The 25,085-nt window shown below is 36.8% G+C and overlaps 1 protein-coding gene across 1 annotated transcript in view; it reads left to right on the top strand.

Moving 5' to 3' along the window:
• Positions 1-25,085, top strand: part of ACBD6 (acyl-CoA binding domain containing 6) — a 143,734-nt gene that overhangs the window by 64,967 nt on the left and 53,682 nt on the right. The window contains exons 5-6 of the mRNA XM_008145910.3: positions 1,708-1,813; positions 13,769-13,858. Coding sequence (XP_008144132.1) covers positions 1,708-1,813; positions 13,769-13,858 — 196 coding nt within the window. The remainder of the gene's footprint in view (positions 1-1,707; positions 1,814-13,768; positions 13,859-25,085) is intronic.

The following is a 25,085-nucleotide window of genomic DNA, read 5'->3' as shown; positions in this document are numbered from 1 at the left end:
AGTGCCTTGCATGTAGTAAGTGCTCAATTGAGTACAACAAATGCATAAGGAAAACTTAGTTGAATAAGGCCAAAGTAGTGTATTTTAATGTAATTACCTCTGACTGAAAATAATTTTTATAGGGTATAAAGTATTTAAATTGGCTTTTAAAATAGGAGGACTCCTATGGCTAGGTGCTTTAATTTCTGATGAATGGAAACGTGGTCTTGAGATTATAAAACACTAGTTTTTAGAGCTCAAATTGCATTCTTTTAAGCCTGTCCAGAAAATGCAGTCCACATAGGAAACAGTTTCATTGTTAATATTCCAAAGGACTTATGTTTTTGAGAATCTCATTGAAGCTACCCTCCTCTCAACACACACCCCCAACACACACAAACACACAACACACACATTCAGAAAAATGCACTTGCATTTACACAGATAGTTCTGTATCCTATTTTAGAGAACTCAAAAGACCTCATGTTAGAAACTGCTTTCGTGTCTAGAATAGATTACAGTTGACTAGTCAAGATGTAGCTAGATATAATAGAAAAATGTACTATATATAAGATCAGTTGATCTGAGTGAGTTCTAGCTCTCTTGTTCTACCTTTGATAAATTCGATGCCATTTGGAAGATCATGTCATCTCTCCTTACTTGTTCTTTCTGAAGTTGTTGGATAAGAGTAAATTAATTCAGTACATCAATGTACCAATGTCTTGGGTACCTAGTATGCTTCTCAGATTTTGTTCCCAGTTTTGGTTTCTATTAACTCATGTAGGATTTCTGAATTTTGTGATGCTCTAATTATTTTTCCCTTAAGAAAATTATTGGTGTGTGTGTGTGTGTGTGTGTGTGTGTGTATGTATGTGTGTGTGTGTGTGTGTGTGTGTGTGTGTGTATATATATATATATATATATATATATATATATATATAAAATTTGAGTAACAATCAACTTGTCATTCTTTTGTCCTATAAGACAAGCAGTAAGCTGTATTCTGATCTTTTGGTGCCTCCGTACAGAGATTACAGTGCTTCTTATCTCAGTGCTACAATGGAAAATTCTGAGACAAAGGAAGTATGTGCCTGTCAGTGTGTGAAAGTAACTGGGGGAGGAAAAGAACACTGAGATAATCTGAAGTTGTTACGTTATTGTGCTGGTGTGACTTGTTAAAGCAGTGAAACTTTTCCTTACATTTCTAGTTGACTAGAGGCCTGGTGCATGGATTCGTGCACTGGTGGGTTCCCTCAGCCTGGCCTGTGCCCTCTCGCAATCAGGAACCCCTTGGGGGATGTAATTGTGCGCAAACTGGCAGGTGGCCAGGGAGGAACCCGAGCCCAGGCAGGGCACAGCGCCACTCCCACACATCCGGGCCCCGCTGCGCCTGCCACTACTGGCGCTCAGAAAGCTCGCTGAGCATCACTCCCACTGTGGGAGTGCCCTGACTACCAGGGGGAAGCTCCTGCATTGAGTATCTGCCCCCTGGTGGTAAGTGCACGTCATAGTGACCGGTCAAATGGTCGAATGGTTGATCAGTCGCTTAGGGTTTTATATATATAGATAAGAATTTCCATCTTTTTCAGAGGTTGGATGTATTATGTCTTACTGAAAATCCATTATTGTTCATGTAAAATCCTTTATAAAAACAGATTTTATTAATGTTTGTCAGCAGCAATCAGGTTGTGTTAAAAATATGTGACTTTTTATTTTTACTCTCATTAGGGAAGAAGACAAAAACATATTTGATTACTGCAGAGAAAACAACATTGATCATATATCCAAAGTCATCAAATCAAAAAATGTGGATGTGAATATGAAAGATGAAGAGGTATGAAAAACATGCCCTGTAATTACATTCTTATGCTTTCTTGTTCTGCCCCAGTGCTTTTTTCTAAATGCAGGCCTGTGAACTACAACTCAAAGTACAGTATGGTTAAGAGAATGTCAGAATATCTAAATGAAACGGTTGACACCAGTGAAGATACTTCTTGTGTTTGTACTCATCATATTTCTGTCCATGGCACAGAAGTTACTAGGTGAAACTTGTACTCAAATAATTCATATTTGTTTATTATAAAGGGAAAGACTATTAACATAACTAAGATCTATAGGAAATCTATAATAAAAGCATAATATGCTAATTAAACCGGACATCCTTCTGGACAACCTTCCAGATGAAGCCGGGGCTGCGAGGGAAGCCCGGGTCCCAGGTGACTGCCAGAGGCCATAGGGAAGCTGGTGCCAGCAGCCGGGGGAAGGAAGGCCTACTCTTGCATGAATTTCATGCATCAGACCTCTAGTGTAAAAATATTTAGCCCAGCTGGTGTGGCTCAGTGGTTGAACATCAACCTATGAACTAGGAGGTTAGGGTTCAGTTCTCGGTCGGGGCACATGCGGACTGCATGCTTGATCCCTGGTGTGGGGTGTGCAGGCGGCAGCCAATCAGTGACCCTCTCTCCTTGATGTTTCTGTCTCCCCCTCTCGCTCCTCTCTAAAATCAATAAAAAGTGTGTGTGTGTGTGTGTGTGTGTGTGTGTGTGTGTGTGTATAGAAATATAAATAGCTTAATGTTCTCTATCATTATATCTTAAATGATATATTGTCCTTTACTCAATAAGTATATTTCTAGAAAACTCAGAATTTTGGTAAATCCAATCATTTAAATGTGAGCCCACTGTTTAAATGTATTTTGTAAAATATATTACTTCTTAAGTTTATTTGCTTTGTGAATAATACTATTTATTGAGCTTAAATTGTCCCTGAATTTTAGTCGTTAAGAAAGAAGCAAACTTTAATTCACTTTTAATTACTTTTCTCATTCTTTGGTAATACAGTGAAAGCTGATTGAAGTGACCAGCAGGTGGCAATTGTTAGGAAAAGGGCATGCAGTGATCATAGATAATGTGTAGAGTAGATAAGTGATCAACTATGTATTAATTGAGAGCTCTCTGTATAGGTTAGCCCTTAATACTGGGTGGGGCAAAAGTAGGTTTACAGTTGTGATTACGCAAAACATATTTTTTTTTAGTTAAAAAGAGTTTATTCTTTTTAAATTATTTTATTATTTTCCATATGAACAACTGTAAATCTACTTTTGTCCCACTAGGTATTATCTCACTTTAGGCAACATCTTTCCTGTAAAATATTGTCAATGACATCTAGAACTGAAAATTAAGGCTATAATTCTACAATAAAGGGGAACCAGTAATATTGTTTGTTTTCTCCTAACTATTGAAACAAACAGTCAGGAAAAATGTAGCTAGAGAAAAGTAGATGCCAGATTGTGAAATAATAAAACTAGGTCATGATTCCAGCTAAGGGTCTTTTGCCTTTCAGGATCAGAATACTTTTTCTTAGGGAATCAGGTATGATTATTTCCCTTGATTTTATTGTCTTTTCTTATTTTTGTGCTCCTGAGTTAAGAATTTTTTATAAAATTAATATATGTGGATAGTTCAAAGAATATCAAATTATGTCTTAAACCAAAAAAAAAGTACTCCCTTACCTGCATCCTTCTCTCATTTGATTCTAGCTCCCTTGAGGCAAAAATTTTCCATTCTTTTAGTTGTTTCTTTTGCAGCTTACCTAAATAATCCTATATAATAAAAGGGTAATATGCAAATTGACCCTAACAATGAAACGACCCAGGAACGACTGGTCGCTATAACACGCACTGCTCAACGCAAGAGCTGCCCCCTGGTGGTCAGTGCGCTCCCACAGGGGGAGCTCTGCTCAGCCACAAGCCGGGCTGACAGCTGCAAGCACAGCAGCAGTGGCGGTGGCCTCTCACGTCTCCTCAGCAGCGCTAAGGATGTCCGACTGCAGCTTAGGCTCGCTCCCCGCTGCCGGGGGCTCCCGGGCTGCCAGAGGGATGTCTGATTGCCAGCTTAGGCCCAATCCCCCTGGGAGCGGGCCTAAACTGGCAGGTGGACATCCCCCAAGGGGTCCCAGACTGCGAGAGGGTGCAGGCCAGGCTGAGGGACTCCCTCCCCCCCGAGTGCACGAATTTTTCTGCACCAGACCTCTAGTGTAATATAATTAATTATATTATGACTACGTAAATATTGTCCATTGTTGAGCTATGGATTGTACTATATGTGTTAGCTTTTGCTATAGCAAAAACAAGCCCAAATTTCATTGGCTAACAAAAACATTTCTTTTTTTTTTCTATTTCAAAAGGGTTTTGGGGGTCACTTGAGGCTCTGCTGGGTTCTGCTAGCCTTGTTTGGGATCAGTTCATCTTGATTTTGTATATTTTCTCATTCTGAGATCCAATCTTAATAGGGGCAGAAACTAAAAGCAGAAAGACCAGATCCCACAAATACATTGAAAGATTTTGCTTGGATGAGGCATGTGTCACAAGTACTCAAATTCCTTTGGCCAAAACTAGATACAAGGGCAAGCCCCAGGGCGGTATGGTGGGAAGTCTGCTTTGATTATAGAGAAGAAAGGCAAGGGTGGGAAGAGAATGAATAATTATATAGTTATGAAAAATACAGTCTGCATGCCAGGTACAACATTTTGTTTTACTCTCAAGGTTAATAATTGCCTCTTTTCTTTGTTTTTTATATTTTCTATGTTTCTGCCATTAATTTTTTCCTCAGATTGCCCAACAGAGGTCTTCTCTGTACAAACACATTAGGTACTCAATCCCATATATTTTTTAGCAATGTTCCTTCTGAAAACCTCTTTCCTCTTCATGTATAATCCGGACTGGCTACTCTCCAGACCTATTGCATAGATGTCATCCTGTCCTGGGAATTCTCTTCTCCTTTCTTCTGGATTCTCCTGTTTTCTGATCCCAGGTCTTCATTTCTTACTGTTTATTTCCCTGTTTTGATAGAGTATCTCCCTCCCTTATTCATTTCCTGGCTTTGATGTAGTATTTCCTCCAATAACTGCCTGAGAAAGGAAATGTTTTGAGATCTTCCTTGTTGAAAATGTTTCCATCAGAGTTTTGGCATGTTCCAAATGCTCAAAAAAAAAAAAAAAAAAAAAAGATGAATTGCCCTGGCCTGTGGAGCAATGCACTGAAGAGTCACGGGTTTGATTCCAGGTCAAGGGCACTTGCCTAGGTTGCAGGTTTGATCCCTGGCCCTGTTTGGGGTGTGTGCAGGAGGCAACCAATTGATGTGTCTCTCTCACATTGGTGTTTCTGTATCTTTCTCTTCCTCCCTTCCCCTCCCCCTCCCTCCCGCACTGGCTATCTCTCCTCCTCTCTTTCCCTCTCTCCCTCCCTCCCTCCCTCCCTCCCTCCCTTCCTTCTTCTAAAAATCAATGGAAAAATATCCTCAGGTGAAGATTAACAAAAATAAAATAAAAGTTAGGAGGGAGCAAGGATAAAACTTAGAAAAAGATGAATTAATGGATATTTGAAAGAATGAGAAGCAGTGTAATATAATGGTGATGAGCTGAACTACATAGGTTAAAGTCTTAGCACTGTTACTTTCTAGCTGTATGGCCTTTCAAGTTCATTCTTTGATTTAGTTTCCTAATGTGTAAAATGGTGATGATAATAGCACCCGTGTCAGGGTGATTTTGAGGGTTAAATGAGTTAATATATATAAAGCAGGTAAATAGTATCTGACACATACATAGTAAGCACTCAATAAATTTTAGTTATCTTGGTTATTCTTAATGAATAATATGCATAAAGAATGAGACTATAATGAAGAGATGAATGAAGAAGCCACTTACCTCTTTTTTTTTTTTAAACTTAATTTTTTAGAGCAGTTTTAGGTTTATAATAAAATCAAGAGGAAGGTACAAAGATATCCCACATACCTCCCTTCCCCACACATGTAGAGCCTCCTCCATTATTAATATCACTCATCAGAATGGTAAATTTTTTTTTTTTTTTTTTCATTTTAACCAAGGATGAACCTACATTGAGGTATCAGAACCACTCGAGTTCCTAGTTTACCTCAGGGTTGACTTTAGTTGTTGTACATTCTCTGAGTTTGGATAAATGTATGAAAATAGTACTGAAAATCAGATTCACACATGACCTTTGCGAAGATTATTGGACAGCAGTGAAAGGGATAATATAAGTGTCTAGAACACAAACAGCATACACTAATAACACTTTTTTTTGGTGAAAATAAAAGGAAAACTTTTTTTTTACAATAAAGTAAATGTATTGCTTCTGTATCACTTAGTTACTTTGATATAGTAGCTTCCCAGGTTTTCCAGTTTGTTACCCATGCAGCTACCTTTATCCCAGCCTGCCAGAACATTCGATGAAGTGCTTACACATTCATAGACTGAGGCGCCAAGAATTCAGTTGGGTTCTCTCATTGCTCCGAGCAGATTTCTGCCCTCTCAGCCATGACAGCTCAGGCTGAGCTTTGAATACTGATGGCAAACCCTTCTATTATTAATCAGGGATTTGTATGAATTAATTTAACAACATGAGGGAGATGAGAGCTTAAAATGAGAATTAAACTTAACATCCTAAATAAGGTAAATGATACTGCTTTATGATATTTAAAGCTCTAGCAAATAAAACAGCAACTTGGTAAGCCTTGGTGATGGACTAAAAGTAGATAACTTCAAAGTTAAGTTGCTAACTAAATATTTTTAACCCCTTTATCAGAAAAATGACATTTCTCTATAATAGGTTGGGGAACAATTACAGTTTTGAGAGGACGTCCCATTCTTTGTGTTTATCTATGTGATATATGAACTTGAGATATTTCACTACTGATTGCCTAAGATTTTTTGGGATGGTGTAGAACTGTATTTAAAACGTTTATCCAGCAGATTCAACTCAATTTTAGTCTTGCCCTTAGATGACTAAAAATTATTACACTTAAAATTTGCTATGAGCACATAAATAAATTTAATTATAGTCATGAAATATGCTACATTTGCATTCCCACATATTTGAAATAAGCACAATTATTATATTGCCTGAAATGCATATTTGGATCTATAACTATTATAGCACATGAACATATGTAAGATGCCTTTTAAACAAAATATTAATATTTCATAATGAAGTTATTTTATTATGTATAAGTATAGTTCCTGATATATATCGTTTATTTATTCAAGTTGTAATTGTAACTACTAGAGTGGGGCATATATTTCTAATTTGAGAAAGTTACATGGTGTTTCCTACTGATACAGTAATTAGGACATTGTCTATATGATATACTAGTGTTCCCGTTGCAGGAAAAATCCTGCAATAGGGTTTCCTGCTGCACTCTACCCCGCCCTGCCTGCTCTCCTCCCTTGTCCCCCCCCCGCCTTCTCCGCCAGCCCGCCTGCTTTTCCCTTCTCCCCCGGCCCCCGCCTGCTTTTCCCTTCTCCCCCGGCCCTGCCTCCGCTCCTCCCTTCTCCCCCGCCCTGCCTTCTCCGCCAGCCCGCCTGCTTTTCCCTTCTCCCCCAGCCCCGCCTCTGCTCCTCCCTCCCCCCCGGCTTGCTTGCTTCTCCGCAGCTTTGCTCCCTTCTGCAGCTCTTGGCTTCTTTCTATGCTGTCTTGATATGCAAATCAGCCGCCATCTTTGTTGGGGTAATTTGCATATTCGTCCTGATTGGTTGGTGGGCGTGGCTTGGGCGTAGTGAAGGTGCGATCAATTTGTCTATTATTAGGTAGGATAATGGAAAAAGTTTTGTAGTTATATTTATTCAGGAAGCTATCATATCAGATGTTTAAAGTCAGAGCTTATAGCATCATGGTGCTATGTGTACTCATTTCTTATTTAAATTATAACTTTTATTACATTTTTTAACCATTTGCAGAAATGTGTGGAAATTGAGGTAGGCAATATGAAGAGAAATGTAGAAAAGTACATCTGAAAGCCTAATAATTTTTTAATGGTGATTCAGTTTGTATCATTGAGCCAAATATTTACAGTTTTTCAAAAATATATTTCTTTTAAGGGTAAAGAATTATTTAAATAATTTTTAAAGTATGTGTGATGTGAGCAGATAATGTATATTCTCTATGGCACTGATCTGAGAAATAATGTGCGTGACAAGAATTATGCAGATGTAATTTGTATCTGACTGATAAAAAATATTCTGCTCACACAATACATGCTTATTGATTATATTTAAATAATATTTTAAATCTTTATATTAATTTAAATTTTTAGGATCAATGTACCAATGTACCAATACTTGAACAAAATAGATTACAGTATTCCAATGCTAGCTACCATTGGTTCCCCCAAAAGCATTCATACAATTCATTAGCTTTCCATAGATTCTTATCTAATGCACCCCTAATATCCCCTTTATTGAGCTACATTTTTAGTTAAGTTCTTTCCTTTCTATCCTTTTGAAGCTATAATTGTTACACCATTTTCCATATATGTTTATTGTTCCTTTCAAATATTTTGAGGGAGATACTTTTCTCTTGACTCCATTTCTTTCCCTTCTCACTTTGTTTTAAATCTGTGCACCTGTCAGAATGCTATTTACATGCTTTTGTCTTGAGAAACTGCTGGAAAATCTGGCAAAATTGTTAGTATTAACCTAACAAAGAAGCACAAGGTTTAGTAAACAGAGTCAGTATACTAAGGCTAACTTTATGCTTTTATTTAAGATTTGAGAAAGGAAGAAAAAAAATGCATCCTCTTAAATAACTTTTTACATTTGAGTATATGTTACTTTGGTTGTGTAATTTATTAAAATATTAATTTGAAGGAACTTTGCTTTTCATAATAACAATTGATAAATGTTGAATTATTCTCATTTGCATTTAAAAATCGAGCATATGGTAATATTTTACATCAGAAATGCATATTTAATGCAAGATCAGAAAACAGTGAAAGTAGTTATATTCTTATGAGCTTTTGCAACTTGTATTTTTATTGTGATAAAATATACATAACATAAAATTACCATTTTAACCATTTTTAAGTATACAGTTCTGTGACACTAAATTCATTCACATTGTTTTGCAACCATCACCAACATTTATCTCCAGAATTTTCTCATCGTCTTCAAGTGAAACTCTGTATTCATAAACACTAACTCCCCATTTCCTCCTTCCCCCATCCCCTGGCAACCACACTTTCTATCTCCATGAATGTGACTACTCTAGATACCTCATGTAAATAGAATCACACAATATTTGTTCTTTTGTGGCTGGCTCATTTCACTTAGTACAATGTCTTCAGTGTTGTAGCCTGTGTCAGAATTACCTACCTTTTTAAGTGAATAATATTCCATTGTGTGTATATATTGTATTTTATTTATCAAAGTCATCATAGACACTTGTGTTGCTTTCTTAATTTGGCTGTGGTGAATAATGCTGCTATGATCGTGGAAGTACAAATTTTTGTTTGATTTTTTTTTCCTAACAATTATGAAACATTTTAAACGTACAGAAAAGTTGAAAGAATTTTACAGTGAATGTCTATATTCCTACTACCTAGATTCTACCACTAATGTGCTTGTTTTATCAGTATTTACCTATCTCTCTATTCAGCCATCAATCTTATATTTTGCTGCATTTTTATCAGAGTATTTTGCAGACAATATACTTCCTTATAAATGCTTCAGCATGCATATCATTAATTAGAATTTTGTATTTAGTTTTTCTTTAAAGATAACATTTATATACGATGAAATGCATAACTCTTAAGTATACATTCCATTATTTTTGACGAATGTATGTACCTGTATAACTGAAACTCCCATCAACATAAGACCCTCAGTGTCACCTGAGAAAATTCCCTCATGCTCCTTCCCAGGTGGTTCCTCAAAGGTAACTGCTGTTCTGATCATTGTTCTGCTATAGTTTGGTTCTGCTCTTCTCAAACTATATAAATGGAATGCTAATATTGTACTTTTTTTGTATGAGGCTTTTATTTATCATAATGGTTTTGGGTTTCATCCATATTGTTGTATAGATCAGTACTTCCTTCACTATATTGCTGAGCAATATTCCATCATATGAATATAATTTATCTGTTGTTTTATAATGGACATCTGAGCTGTTTTCATGGCAACTTATTTTTGCTGTTATTACTTATTTTATACAGGATGAAGTTATATCTCCCTTGCTAATTCCTTCACTCTTACATCACTAACATTATGGTGGTTTAGGTTGGGAGTTCTCACTGTAGCAACTTCTATACAGTAGCAGCAGAAAAGGGGGAAAGTTAGGGATGAGGTAGAAGACACAGAGTCATTACAAGTTATTGGTACTAAAGTCAATCTCTACCACAATTGTACATTGAAATTCAGTTTTTCAAGTCGACGTGTTTGCAGTATTTCATTTGCTAATTAGACGGTACTCTATTATACCATCTTTGATACAGTGGCTAGGTGACACTTCTTACAAATTTAAACATGTTTTTGTCTACTGTATGTATGGTGTACATACTTTGTATCTGTTCTCCAAATACCATAAAAACATCAAGACTTGTTTTATAATACAGTCTCTTCATTTAATTTGTGATATCCCAAAGAAAATATAATTTTTAAAATATTATGTGGTTTGAGGACAAGTAACTAAGGATATCAAAGAAGCATTTAAAATATTAAAACCCACTCAGTATTTTCCAGAAGATGTGAAAGTAATACCACTTAATAGGTTAGCTGCCACCCTGTACTTTTGAAGCACTTTAGAGTCATTCATCTGTCTGAGGTAGGACAGTATTAGTACCTTTGCTTGGTTAATAATGAGAACTCCCTCCTTTCTCTCCCTCCCGCTCCCCCCCACCCCCCCGCCCCACTCTGCCACCATCCTCCCTGGGTTTTACTATATTTGAATTCCAGAATTTATCCAGAGTACCCCAAACAGTGCTTGTGTGGTCTTCTGGTATCCTAACAAAGATTCCTTTTAAAAATGGCTTTCCTCCCTTATCTCCTGAATACTTCTGGGATGTCTTTTTGCAGAAGAGTTGTTAAAACTAGATACAAAGAGTTGTTCATTTCTGTGGTAGCAGTAAAAATAAATTTAACTTGAAAATTAGTCAGAGATTCTATCATTCATAGAAGATAAGACAGTTATATATAAAAATAGGTGAAATGCTTCATAAATGTGGATAAAGTCTTTAAACAGATATAACTTTAATGTGCACCTAATTCATGTTTTTCTTGAGAAAAGGGAAAGAAACCATGGGTGTTTAGTTTCTGATTTTGTCATAAATGGCTATGAGGATGGTGTCTCTGCAGATTATTGCTTATCTTATTACTTGAACTGATAATCTTAAATTAGAGCATGTTCATGGGAACTTTATTATTTGAATAAGTAAAGTGTCTTCCCATTCAGACACCTGGCTGTGCTAGTTTTTGTTCATTTAAATACAAAACATTTTTTTATTGATTTTTTTCTTTTTATTTTTTACAGAGAGGAAGGGAGAGGAGAGAGAGTTAGAAACATTTATGAGAGAAGAACATAAATCAGCTGCCTCCTGCATACCCCCTACTGGGGATGTGCCCACAACCAAGGTACATGCCCTTGACCAGAATCGAACCTGGGACCCTTGAATCCGAAGGCCGACGCTCTATCCACTGAGCCAAACCGGTTAGGGCTAAATACAAAATATTTTTAAAGCAAAAATTTCAAAGCCTGATTATTTTATCTAATGCTTATTTACAAGTATATTTGATCCAGTTCTTGTTTTTGAGCTTAATACTGCATAAAAATATTAATAATTAGTAGTCTTAATGTAGATATCTTCCGCACTTCTACAGAAAGTCATTGTCAGAATTCATTCCAATTCAAGGTTAATTAGTGTACCATTAAAATAATGTGTTACCAAAATTAATTACATTGCAGGTCAAGCAATGTGTTGAAAAGGATAGTGTAAGTGTCTGAGAGCACATCATCCTCCTTAAAACATTGCTGTACAGTGCCGCCCTGCTGGAAAATATATCCAAAGTGGAAATCACTACTGAGGTCCAGTCATAGGTGTTCCCCCTAAAGTAAATTTTTGGCACCACATATGGGAAATTTAAAATATAACTCTCATTAACAGTAAAATGTGTTCCTTGTCTGCTTTCCCATCGGAACAGCTAAGGACTTATATTTTATTATTAATCGATGTAACCCTACTGGGTTATTTCTAAGGAGAAACTAGGAACCTGGTGGAGAGTAGAAATTACCTTGTGGTAAAAGTACTAGATATATTAATATTTTGTTTTCTTACTTAACTGGTAGGTAGTTCTGGTAGGTGCCCTGTGAAAGTGTATCACACATCATTTTAACTATGTAGTAATTCTTGTTAATAGTTTAACTTAATAGCCATAAAATGCACATTTAAAGTTAGAACTAAATATGATAGAGACTTTGAAATGTTATATGATACTTTTAATGTAAAAGCTGTAAAACAATTACATTGAGCTATAGGATATTTTTTATATTGGTATTTGTTCTGAGGCTCTTGTTAGGATATCTAGTTATTCATATGGAGAGTTTTGAAATTAGTGCCTTGCTAACAGCAGGTCATTAGAGTTACAGAAATTTTAACATAGGAAACTCTGTTCTCTACTTGACAGAACATTTTTTACTTGGCTTGCAGAATTGTCTCCATTTAAAAAAATTCCCAGTGGGCTCTGAACAAAATAGTTTTGCTACTACAATAAATTTTGAGTGATTTGCCCATATGTTTTAATTTCCTGCTTCCCTTCCTGTTTGGATTTTGAGTACGCCTATTGGAAAACATATTGACAGGTAAATAAAAATAAGTTGAGCAAAAGAAAGAAAAGGCAAAGAACAATTTGTAGGAAAGAAGTTGTCTTTATTTTTTGTTGTTTTTTTAAGAATGGATCCTAGTTTAATTAGTTGAACTAATAGGTGCTTGAATAGGTGCTGGAAGATAAAGAGTGTAAGTGGGTTTAGAAAAGCTTTCTTGAAAGGTGCTTTTTCCTTTAAAGCCATCTTTATCCCACTTTGTCCTACTTAAAATCTTTTCTAAAATGACATAAAGCAGGGATTTCAACTTAATGTGGAAACACATTCCAGTTCTTAAAAATGACAACATCACTACCACCCTCAGAAGATAGTGTTAAGCCATACATCACTCACTGCTTCCAAGAAGCCCTTAGTTGTTGGGGTTTTGTTTATTCATTGGACCAAGTAGCTTCTTTCATTGACTAAACCAAGATTTTCTGATGGTGCAGAATAGAATTAACACATTGGTAGTAACTTTGAGTCTTTGGTAGATAACAGTTAATGTTTTATATTTAGTACTTTCTCTCCTAACAGTTAATCATCTGTTCTCTTTTACAAATGGCTTTCACAGTTAACGTTTGAAGCTAGAGAACCAAGTAAACAATACTAGTGTTTTTGAGATATTTAAGAGTGTAAATTTGGAATATTAAGAGGAAATACTTACTTTCAAACTGATTAAATTTTCTTACATTTTAAAGAATAAACTAACATATTTAGATATACTACACTTAGATTATATTTTCTGCCTACGTTTAAGTGCTCATTTTTTTTATCCAACAGATTTCTTTCACCACAAGTGGTGAATGTGATAATTTAAGAAAACTATCTTTTACATTTGTAAAGTAGTACTTTCAAATTTTCAAAGAATTATCTTGCAGCTCACTCATTCAACAAATATTATCCTTATTTTCATTCTATAGGGAGGAAACTGATCAGGCTGACATAAGTCATTGGGCTAAAAGTAGAATTCAGGATTTCCCATTGATTTAGAAAAGTTTACTGCTTTTCCCATAGAGCATTTTATATCATCATTCTTAGAATAATTAACCCAGTTTTACTTATTACTTTGTCTTTCTTAAAACATTATATCTTTTATATGGCCTCACAGTTGTATTAACAATTTATTTCTCTTTTTCTGTGTTTTAGGGCAGAGCTCTACTCCATTGGGCATGTGATCGAGGACATAAGGAACTAGTCACAGTCTTGCTACAATATAGAGCTGATATTAACTCTCAGGTAAGAGTGAATGATGAATGTGGAGCTTGTTTAAAAAATGAGGTCAAATCCACATAACATAGAATTTACCATTAACTATTGTACAGTGTACAGTTCAGTGGCATTAGTTAATTTAACACTGTTATAAAACCATCACTACTCTCTTATTCCACTACATTTTCATCACCCAAAAGGAAACCTTGTACCCATTAAACAGTCACTACCTACATCCCATCAGTGTATTTCTGGGCTGTTCAGTACCATTGCTCTGTTTTTCTGTTCATGTACTTGGGCTGTGCTTTTTAAAGTATTATAGCTTCGAAATATGTTTTCATATCTTTTAGGATAAATTCCTTCCCTACTTGTTCAGAATTTTTCCTGGTATTTTTGCTTTATTTTTCTGTGAACTTTGAAATCATCTTTCCAACCCTTGCTTCTCCCCGCCAAGCAACACCACCATCACTAAGTTAAAAAAACACACAAAAGAAATAAATTTTTGGTGCACTTGTGTCTTTTATTTGGTTTGGATTGTAAGGATATATTTTTAAAATTATTTTCGTTTTTCAATTACAGTTGACATTCAGTATTTATATTTGTTTCAGATGTACAGCATAGTGGTTAAAACAGTTATATAATTTATGAAGTGATCTTCCTGATAACTCTCCTTCCCACCTGGCACCATAGGTGGTTATTATAATATTATTGACTATTTTCCCTATGCTATACTTTGCATCCTGTGACTATTTTGTAACTTCTTACTCCCTTTACTTTTTTTACCCATCCCCACACCTCCCTCCCATTTGACAACCTTCAGTTTGTTTGTTTCTGTTTTGTTTATTCATTTATTTTATTCTTTAGATTCCACTTATAAGTGAAATTATATGGTATTTTGTCTTCCTCTGTCTGACTTATTTCACTTAGCACAATACCCTGTAGGTCTATCCATATTGTTGCATATGGCAAGATTTCATTCTTTTTTTATGGCTGAGTAATATTTCATTGTATATATGTACCACATTTTCTTTATCCTATCATCTGTTGATGGACACTTGGGTTGCTTCCGTATCTTAACTATTGTAAATAATGCTACAAAATGAGGATAGGGGTACATTTATCTTTTGACTTAGTATTTTTAATTTCTTCAGAGTATTTGGAGGGAAATGTCCCCAAGTTAGGCAGAGCCTGAGGTTTTTGCTTGTGGGTTTCCTGTATTCTATTTGTTTGGGTAATATAAGGCAGATAAGCCAAAAACTACCTTATGTGGCTTTATAGAACACTCTTTACTGAATATCAATTTTAATGTAAAGTAAAAGTTTCATGTAGGTTTTTAGAATGGATCAGTTAGGACTATATACCTAGCCAATGTTTTCTTTTTTCTCTTTGTATTCTCATGACCACTTTATATTGATCCTAGTTTTGATTTTCCTTTGTTATTGACAATCCTAAGTCATGTGATCGAGTTTCAGTTAGGGGATGCTCTGCTTTTGTCATTTTGGGTTGCTAACATGCTTCCAAGTCACGGGGGACTTTTGGAAATTAGCTCTCAGAATAGCTTTTTCCCCTTGTAATTTCTTCTTTGTTTTCAATATTGAAAACTCTTTGAAAATATAGATAATACAAACATAATAAATGGAAGTAAAGGTTCATCTCTCTCATGACTCAGTCTTTCTTAAACAACATTATTATTGACTGGCCTACTGGCTGCCAAAAAAGAAAGTCAATTTTGTTAGAAATATTTGCTTGACCACAGATCTTGGTTACTAACCACCTGAGACAGGCTGATGTTATCAACTATCTGAAGACTAATTTTTACTATTTGTCTGAAACCGAGTAGTAATTAGAGATATGTCACAGTCTACTCTGTGTTTTCCTGTCATTTTTACCCTTCAGTATATCTCATATACTTTATTGCCCTGCAGTTTCTATATTCTGATGGAATTGGAACTTTTAATTTTATTTCTAAGAAAGATCCTTTATAGATTTCATTTTTTATCTAGCAATATTGTGGACACTGTTTTGTCTTTTCCTCTGCTTGATACTGATTTTTAGTTCAACTCTGGAAGCTAAGTTCTTAACCACATTTGAGATTAAGACATAAGTTAAATACACACACATACACCCTGCAGACCTCTTGAGTAACTTTGATCTTTCAAGCCCTGGAGAAAGACTGAAGCTACTTCCAAAGCACATTAAAAAGTATTTGAATGTTGAAGACTTATTGCTACGTTTTCTCAGATTTACTATAAAGTAACATTAAGGAAATAAGCAGGATAGAGGGAGGAGTAGAAGCATTGGTCATGAGATGTCTATACTATGCACTGGGTGTTATGAAATGCAAAAGGAAGTTATTTTGTTTGGTACTGAAACATTTAAGGACTCTGTGATTTATAAATTACATAAACTTATGGTTAGTATAATGGCATAGAGCAACACAGCCCCTCTGTGAATACTTTGGTGACCATCTGTGTGTTGTAAAAGATTTCGAAAACATGAGATGTTAACTAGACTTGTAGTGATTATTTCATAATGTATACAGATATCATTATGTTGTACACCTGAAACTAATATAATGTTATATGTCAATTATACCTCTATAAAAAAAGAATACTTGTGGAATGAAAGAATAAATGAATGAATCTGAGAAAAAAAAGAAATTCCGTATAGTTTTATGAAATGAATAGAAAATATTTTTAAAATTAAAAAATGGGGGATAATGACAATTCTAGATTTTACCTGGCTATTGTGGGGCTTAAAATGATGACATGAGATCCTCACTTCAAGGCTGTCCTGCTGCTCCTGACAAATCTACTCCTCCCCAAGTCCACCAAGCATGTTGCTGCCAACAGCCTTCCCAATACTGCTCTTTACTGTGTCACTGACCTTGTCAAAACTCTCTAATGACTGCACAGCCTGTAGGATAACTTCCAAATTCTATGGATTTGGCATCAGAGTTCTCCATCATCTGAAGAAAACAAATCATAAGAATGGTATAAAGTAGTAAATAAAACCATCTGTAACCTATTACGAGAGGGGGTTGTTGACATAAAACAGTTCTTTAATATTTACTAGGTATCAAGTATTTTATGTGTACTAGTATTGTCTCTTTTAGCCATCACATTCATCCAACTTAGGTATATTATTTTCTGTGTTTTACTGATGAAGAAACAGGAGCTTTGAGAAGTCATGGAGCTATTAAGTGACGAAATCTAAATTTGAACATGCCATTCTGATTCCAAAGCCCAAGCTCTTAACCTCTCCACTGTGAAATTTTAGTACATTTTGTCTCATTTTTATCTTTTCTACTAACACATATATAACATTTTAAAGGTACTGTATTTGGTACAATATTGTATATAGAGTAGTTTTCCTTCATTACTTCAAACTAGAGGCCTGGTGCACAAATTCGTGCACGGGTGGGGTCCCTTGGCCTGGCCGGCAATCGGGGGCCTTGGGGCCATCTTGCCCAGTCTCAATCAGGGCCGATCGGGGCCGGCTGGCTAGGGAGAGGGACCACAGGAGGTTGGCTGTGGGAGCGCACTGACCACCAGGGGGCAGCTCCTATGTTTAGTGTCTGCCCACTGGTGGTCAGTGCTCATCATAGCGACCGGTTGTAATAGTCACTTAGGCTTTTATATATATAGATAATGGAGCTATAAAACACATTCTTTGAGGTACATATAGTACAAAAATCTTAAGGATATAACTTAATGTATTTATGTATAATTTTATTTGCCACAGCTTTAATGCAAAGTAATATATACATGGGATCATTTTATGTATATGTATATGCAACTACCACCCATATCAAATTAGAATATTTCCAAAACACTGAGAATGTTTGCTTTCTTAACCTACTTCCTATCAACATCAATCCTTCCACCCCCCACTCTGAGGTGACTATTCTGATTTCTCTCACCACCAATTAGTTCTACCTCCTCTTAAAATTCAAATATTTGGAATCATATAATGCATATTCTTTTGGATCAGGTTTATTATGCTCAATATAACATTTGTGACAGTCATCCATGTTGTTACATGTATCATTTGTTTCTTTATTTTTGACTGCTGTGTAACATTTCATTGCAAGCATACACTGAGTGGCCAGATTATTATGATCTCTGAATGCATAATAATCTGGCCACTCAGTGTATATCCTATATAATAAATAGCTAATATGCAAATTGTCCCCTCGACCAGGAGTTCGACCAGCTGGCAGGCCAGCCAACTGCCCATGTCCCCTTCCCCTGGCCAGGCTGGCCGGACCCCACCCATGCACGAATTCATGCACCAGCCTTCTGATATATATATATATATTATACATACACACACACACACACTGAGTGGCCAGATTACTATGCATTCAGAGATCATAATAATCTGGCCACTCAGTGTATACCACAATTTATCCATTCTCCTGTTGGTAGACATTTCATTTTTAAGGTTTTTTTTTCCCACTTGCTTATAATGAATAAAGTACCCGTGAACATTCTTCAGGACAGACATATACACATATATTTTTGTTTCTTTTGCATTTTGCTCAGGAGTAGAATTGCTGGGTCATATGGTAACTGTGTGTTTAACCTTTTGAGGACCTGCTCATGGTTTCTCAAAGAGACAGCCCATTTTACATTCTCACTGGCAATATACGAGAGTTACTGTTTCTCCACGTCCTTATCATCACTGTTATTTGTCTTTTGATTATAGCCATGCCAGTGTATCACATGCTATCTCATTGTGTTTTGATTTTCATTTCCCTGATAGTTGATGATGTTGAATGTCTTTTATGTGTTTATTGGCCATTTTTACATGTTCTTTGGGGAAATGTCTATTCAGATCCTGAGCCCCTTTTTTTATTGATTTTTTACAGAGAGGAAGGGAGAGGGATAGAAAGTTAGAAACATCAGTGAGAGAGAAACATTGATCAGCTGCCTCCTGCACACCTCCTACTGGAGATGTGCCTGCAACCAAGGTACATGCCCTTGACCAGAATTGAACCTGGGACCTTTCAGTCTGCAGGTCGACGCTCTATCCACTGAGCCAAACCAGTTAGGGCCTGAGCCCTTTTTTTAAAAATTGGGGGTAAGGAGACAAAGAACATTGTACATTTGGTGTCTGTTGTTGATTTCTGCTCTTTATTATTTTCCTCTACTATTCTTGGATGTAATTTGCTGTACTTTTTCTGGCTTCAGATGGAAGCTTAGATCATTGATTTTCAGCGATTCTTCTCTAATAGGTATACTCAGAGGTATAAATTTCTTTTTATGCACCACTTTAAATGCATTTAGCAGATTTTGATGTATTTTTATTATCCTCTTGTCAAAATATTTTTAAATTTTTACTGTGATTTCTTTCTTTGAATCATGGGTTATCCAGATGTATGTTGTTTAATTGTCGACATTTGGGGATTTTACAGTTCTCTTTTCTATATTCATTTTTAGTTTGATTCTATTATGATGAGAGAACCTACTCTGGAGAGTTTCAATATTTTTTAAATTAACACATGCTTTTTGGCCCATTATATGATGTACTAGAGGCCCGGTGCACGAAATTCCTGCACGGGGTGTGTCCCCTCAGCCCAGCCTGCACCCTCTCCAATCCGGGACTGCTGGCTCCTAATCGCTCATGTGCCTACCTGCCTGATCGCCCCTAACTGCTCCCTTTACCAGCCTGATCGCCCCTCACTGCCTCTGCGTGCCTGCCTAATTGCCCCTAATTGCCTCCCCTGCTGGCCTGATCACCCCTCACTGCCTCTGCATGCTGGCCTGATCATCCCTCACTGCCCCCCCCCCATCGGCCTGGTCTCCCCTAATGGCCACCGCTGCCAGCCAGGTCACCCCCAACTGCCCCCTCCCTGCCAGCCTGGTCGCTCCTAACTGCCCCCCTCTGCCAGCCTACTTGCCCCCAACTGCCCCCCCCCTGCCAGCCTGGTCACCCCCAACTGCACACACCACCCCCCCCCCCCCCCACCAACCTGTTTGCCCCTAACTGCTCCCCCCACTGGCCTGGTCGCCTCTTACTGGCCCGCCGCCCCCCCCCCCCCCCCGCCAGCCTGGTCGCTCCCAATTGCTCCCCTCTGCCAGCCTGGTCAACCTCAACTGTCCACCCTGGTGGCCTGGTCACCCCCAACTGCCCCCCTTGCTGGCCTGGTCGTCCCTCATGGCCCCCCCAACGGCCTGGTCACCCCACACAATCTGCTGTTCAGTCGTTTGGTCGTCCCTCACTAACCCCCCTGCCAGCCTGGTCGTAGCCAGCCATCTTGTGAGGGCTTGAAGGTTAATTTGCATATTACCTCTTTATTATATAGGCTTTTGGGGAATGTTGCATGTTCACTTGAAAAGACTATATTTTGCAATTGTTTGGTGTAGTCTTCCACAAATATCATTTAGGTGAAGTTAGTTAATAGTATTAGGCAGGTGTTCTATATTTATTGATTTATCTATTTGTTTATCAGTTACTGAGAGAATGTGTTAAAATCTCTTATGATTTATCTGCTTTTCCTTTTAGTTATGTTCATTTTTTATATCTTGAAACTATGACATTAGATACAAATTTAAAATTGTTTTATCTTCCTGTTGAATTGATCCTTTTACCACTGAGAGGTGGCCATTTAAAAATTCTATTAATCTTCTTGCCTGAAAGTGTACTTTGTTCAGAGTTATATAGCCACATGAGCTTTCCTTTGTATAGTGTTTACCTTATATATTTTTCTATCCTTTTACTGTTATTTTCTCTATCTTACTAGCTGTACCAGTTAATAATGTGGATTTTTTACAATACATGGAATTACACATATGTTGATATATATGCGACTTGATATGTATGCTATTTTGTTGTATTGACAACCAGCTTCAAAACTTCATATGTCAAATTTGCTGAAGATGTTAACATCATAGGTATTTTTACGCTTAAAAATGTTGATAAAGCATCAAACAGACTGTCAAATTACAGGGGGAAAGTTAGGGAGAGGTGGGGGAGATAAGAGATCAATCAAAGGACTTGTATGCATGCATATAAGCATAACCAACGGATGCAAAACTCTGGGGGGTGAGGGCATATATGGGAGTGGGGTGGGGGGTGGCAATGGTAAGATATGTACACATATAATACCTTAATAAAAAAAATTAAAAAAAAATGTTGACTTTCATGCCCCAAAAAAGAGCATTCACAGGAAGTTTTAATTCAATACTTTATTTTGAAGAAAAAGTTATCATATACTTTGGGAAGCTTATGGTGAACATGCTCCATCTCAAGATACTTATGAACACTGGTTTAAACGCTTTAAAAGTGATGATTTCGATGTAAAAGACAATGAACATCCAGGTCAACCAAAAAAGTTTAAAGGCCAACAATTACAAGCATTATTGGATGAAGATGTGTGTCAAACTCAAAAACAATTTGCAGAAAGATTAAACGTTGTTCAGCAAACAATTTCCAATCATTTACAAGGAGTGGGAAAGATTTTAAAGGAAGGAAAATGGGTGCCACATCAACTGAATGAAAGACAAATGGAAAACTGAAAAGTCATCAGTAAAATGTTGCTTCAACAGCACGAAAGAAAGTCTTTTGCATCGAATTGTGACGTGATGAAAAGTGGATTTATTTTGAGAATCCCAATCATGGGTTGATCCAGGTCAACCATCAACATTGACTGCAAGGCCAAATCGCTTCGGAAGAAGACAATGCTCTGCCCTTGGTGGGATCAGGAAGGTGTGGTATATTATGAGCTTTTAACCTTTTGCACTCGGATGTCGAGTGTGACTCGACACAGTTAGCATTAGAATAAAGGAATTGAGAAAAAAGCAAGCGAGTGCAAAGGGTTAAAACCAGGTGAAACTGTTAATACTGATCGCTACCAACAACAAATAATCAATTTGAACCACACTTGGATCGTGAAATGACCATAATGTTCCAGAAGACATGGCAAAGTAATTTTGCTTCATGATGACGCACCATCACACTCTTCAAAATCAGTTAAAGACACATTAAAAGATCTTGCCTGGGAAGTATTAACCCACCCATTGTATTCACCAGACCTTGCTCCTTCAGGTTACCACTTGTTCCGATCAATGGCACACGCACTTTCTGAGCAACACTTCAAAATGTAAGAAGTGGAAAATTGGGTCTCTGAATGGTTTGCCTCAAAACAAGAAAAGTTCTATTGGAATGGTATTCACAAATTACCTAAAGATGGGGGAAATGTATAGCTAGTGATGGACATTACTTTAAATAAAGCACTTTTGATGTTTCTCTTGAAATTAATCGTGTTTTATTACAAAATCCGCATTATTAACTGGTACACCTAGTAGTTTGCTTGGGCTGCCATAACAAAATACCACAGAAACTGGGTGGCTTACACACTTTCTGTTTTCTCAAGCTCTGGGGGCTTCTAGTCCATGAGCAAGGTGCTGGTAGGGTTGGTTTCTGATGAGACCTCTCAGTGGCTTGCAGACAGCTGCCTTCTCACTTTCCTCAAATGCCTGTGCACTTGTGGAGAGAGCGCTCTGATATCTCTTCCTCTTCTTATAGGACACCAGGCCTGTTAGATCAGAGCCACACCATTATGACCTTATCTAACCTTGATTAACTCCTTTAAGGCCCTGTCTCCACATACAGTTCATATGTGGGGTTAGGGCTTCCACATATGAATTTGAGTTTGCGAGGGGCGCAATTCAATTTGCTAACACTATGTCTTTATACTTAAAAGTGCGCTTTTTGTAAATAGCATGTAGTTGGGTCTTGGTTTTTATCCAGTCTAGTCTTTGTCTTATAATTGTAGTGTTTCGTTTATTGAATTCATTTGATGTAATTACTGGTACAGATCTGTTTAATTTTACCATCTTTCTACTTCTTTTCTGTTTGTCCCACCTGCTTTTTGTTTCTTTGTTTTTCCTTTGCCATCTTATTTTGTATTTATCAAATATTTTTTATTCTATTTTACCTTCTTTATTGGGTATTTGCTATTCCTTTTAGAATTATTCTTTTAATGGTTATGATAAAAATTACAAGTCCCTTAACTTATTACAGTCTACCTTAAATTAATACTTTTGTCATATCCTGAACAGTGTAAAAATCCAAGTGCTATAATTTTGTTTGTTTTCCTGCTTCTAGTGCTATAATTGTGATATATTTTTATTTATGTTTTCTTGCTTCTATTGCTGTAATTGTGATATATTTTTACTTACATATTTTGTAAATACCTCACAAGGTACTGTTTTTGCATTAAACAGTCAGTGGTCTTTTATCTTTATTTATATACTAGTAGCCCATCGCTCGATATCGTGCTCAGTAGGCCGCCTGCCGCTTCTGTGGGAGCCAGTGGGAACCGCAGCGCGCCACCAGGAGCCGAGCTGCTTCCCGGGAGGCGGGAGGGACCCGCGTTCATTCTGTGGGAGCCAGGAGGGACCCACGCTGCTTCTGCAGGAGGCAGGCCCACCGTCTCCTTTCCAGGCCTGCGCTTGGCTGCGGAGGCTGCAGGCCGGCCCCCCTGTCCTTGTCCACGTCTGCTCCAGCTCCGGGGGGGGCAGGCCCAAGCTGGGAGCGGCAATGAAGCAAGCATTCCGCTAGGCCACTCATGCTGCCCGCTCTCAGCAGCCACCCCCTGGGACTGGGGGGCTCTGGCAAGGCTGAGCGGACTGGGCGCCGCCATCTTGTGGCTATGGGTGCTGCCATCTTTGTGATGGAGTGATGGTTAATTTGCATATTACCCTTTTATTAGATAGGATTTACCCTTTCTGATGTTTTCATTGCTTCTTGTACTTTCCTGATTCTGATACCATTTTTCTTTTCCTAAGGAACTTACTTTGATATTTCCTATAGAATTGATTTCTAGTGATGAATCATCTCAACTTTTAATTGTTTGAGTATATTCTGTTTCACTTATAGTATAGAAAGATAATTTTGCTTGATAGAAAATTCTTTGTTGGTTGATTTATTCTTTCTGCCCTGTAAAACTATCATTCTATTGTCTTCTAGCTCTTATATTTTCTTTTGAGAAGTTGGTGGTTATTCTTACTATTCTTCCTCTGAAGATCATGAATCTTTTTTGCTCTGACTACATTTAAGACTTTCCCTCTATGTTTCAGCAGTGGCTAGGTGTTTTTGTTTTAAAAATCTGCTTTGGGTTTGCTGAACCTTTTCACATAGCTTTTGTTGATTTTGCAAAAATTTTAGCTTTATTTTCTCAGATATTGCTTCTGCTCCATTTTCTTCTGTCATCTGGAATTACAGTTTTTCATATATTAGACCGTAACAGTATTCTACATGTCATACTCTGTTTTATTTGTTTTGTTATTTGTCTGTTTTGATTACCATTCAGTTCTTTTCTTTATACTTCAGTTTGGATTTTTGTTGACCCGCCTTTGTCTTTGTTAGTCTTATCTTCTGTTTAAGACTCTGCATTGAGTTCTTAATTACAGACATTGTAATTTTTTAGTTCTAGAATAACTGATTAACTTTTACCTCATCCTTTTTCTATTGAAATTTCTATCTTTTCCTCTATTTTGTTTCACAGATTTGTAATGATTATAGTTCTTGTCTCTTAATTGAAATAGCTGAATTATTTCTGAGTTGCTTTTTTGGCTGTTTTCTCTTGTTCATCTATCACTATTTCCTACTGGTTCATATGTCTCAATTTAAAATTTTTTATTTTGAAATAATTTAGCATTTATATAAGCAGTAAGAGTATATTTGAACTTTAAACCTTGAACTAGAACAATATTTTGTCAACGTTATATCCTCTTACCTCTATACATCCCCTATATGACCACAATTCAGTGACCATAATCAGGATATTATTACAGATATTTACTACTATCTAACCTTTATACACCATTTAAGTTTTCCCAGTTGTCCTTCAAATGCCTTTTATAACAAAAGGATTCAGTTTAGAATCACATTGCATTTAGTTACCATGTCTAAAAGAACTTAAAGGAGCAAACTAAAAATCTCCTTCGGTTTTCAGCAGTTACTGTTTATCCTTGACCTTTATAACTTTGATACCTTTAAAGATTACAGACCAATTATTTTATAGAATGTTTCTCAATTTGAGTTTGTCTGATGTTTCCTTCTGATTATGTTTATTTTGCACATATTTAGAAGGGATATCATAGAAGTGATACTGTATTCTCATTGGAACCTATCTGATGGCAAAAACGTTCAGTTTGCTCCATTACTGATATTGTTAACTTTTATCAGTTGGTTAAGGTTGTGTCTGCCAGGATCTTCACAGTAAAATTACTTTTGTCCCTTT

The sequence above is a fragment of the Eptesicus fuscus genome, chromosome 22 (assembly GCF_027574615.1).
Source record: "Eptesicus fuscus isolate TK198812 chromosome 22, DD_ASM_mEF_20220401, whole genome shotgun sequence".
NCBI lineage: Eukaryota > Metazoa > Chordata > Mammalia > Chiroptera > Vespertilionidae > Eptesicus > Eptesicus fuscus.
Note: the sequence above shows the minus strand (reverse complement) of the source record. Positions and strands in the feature narration are given on the sequence as shown.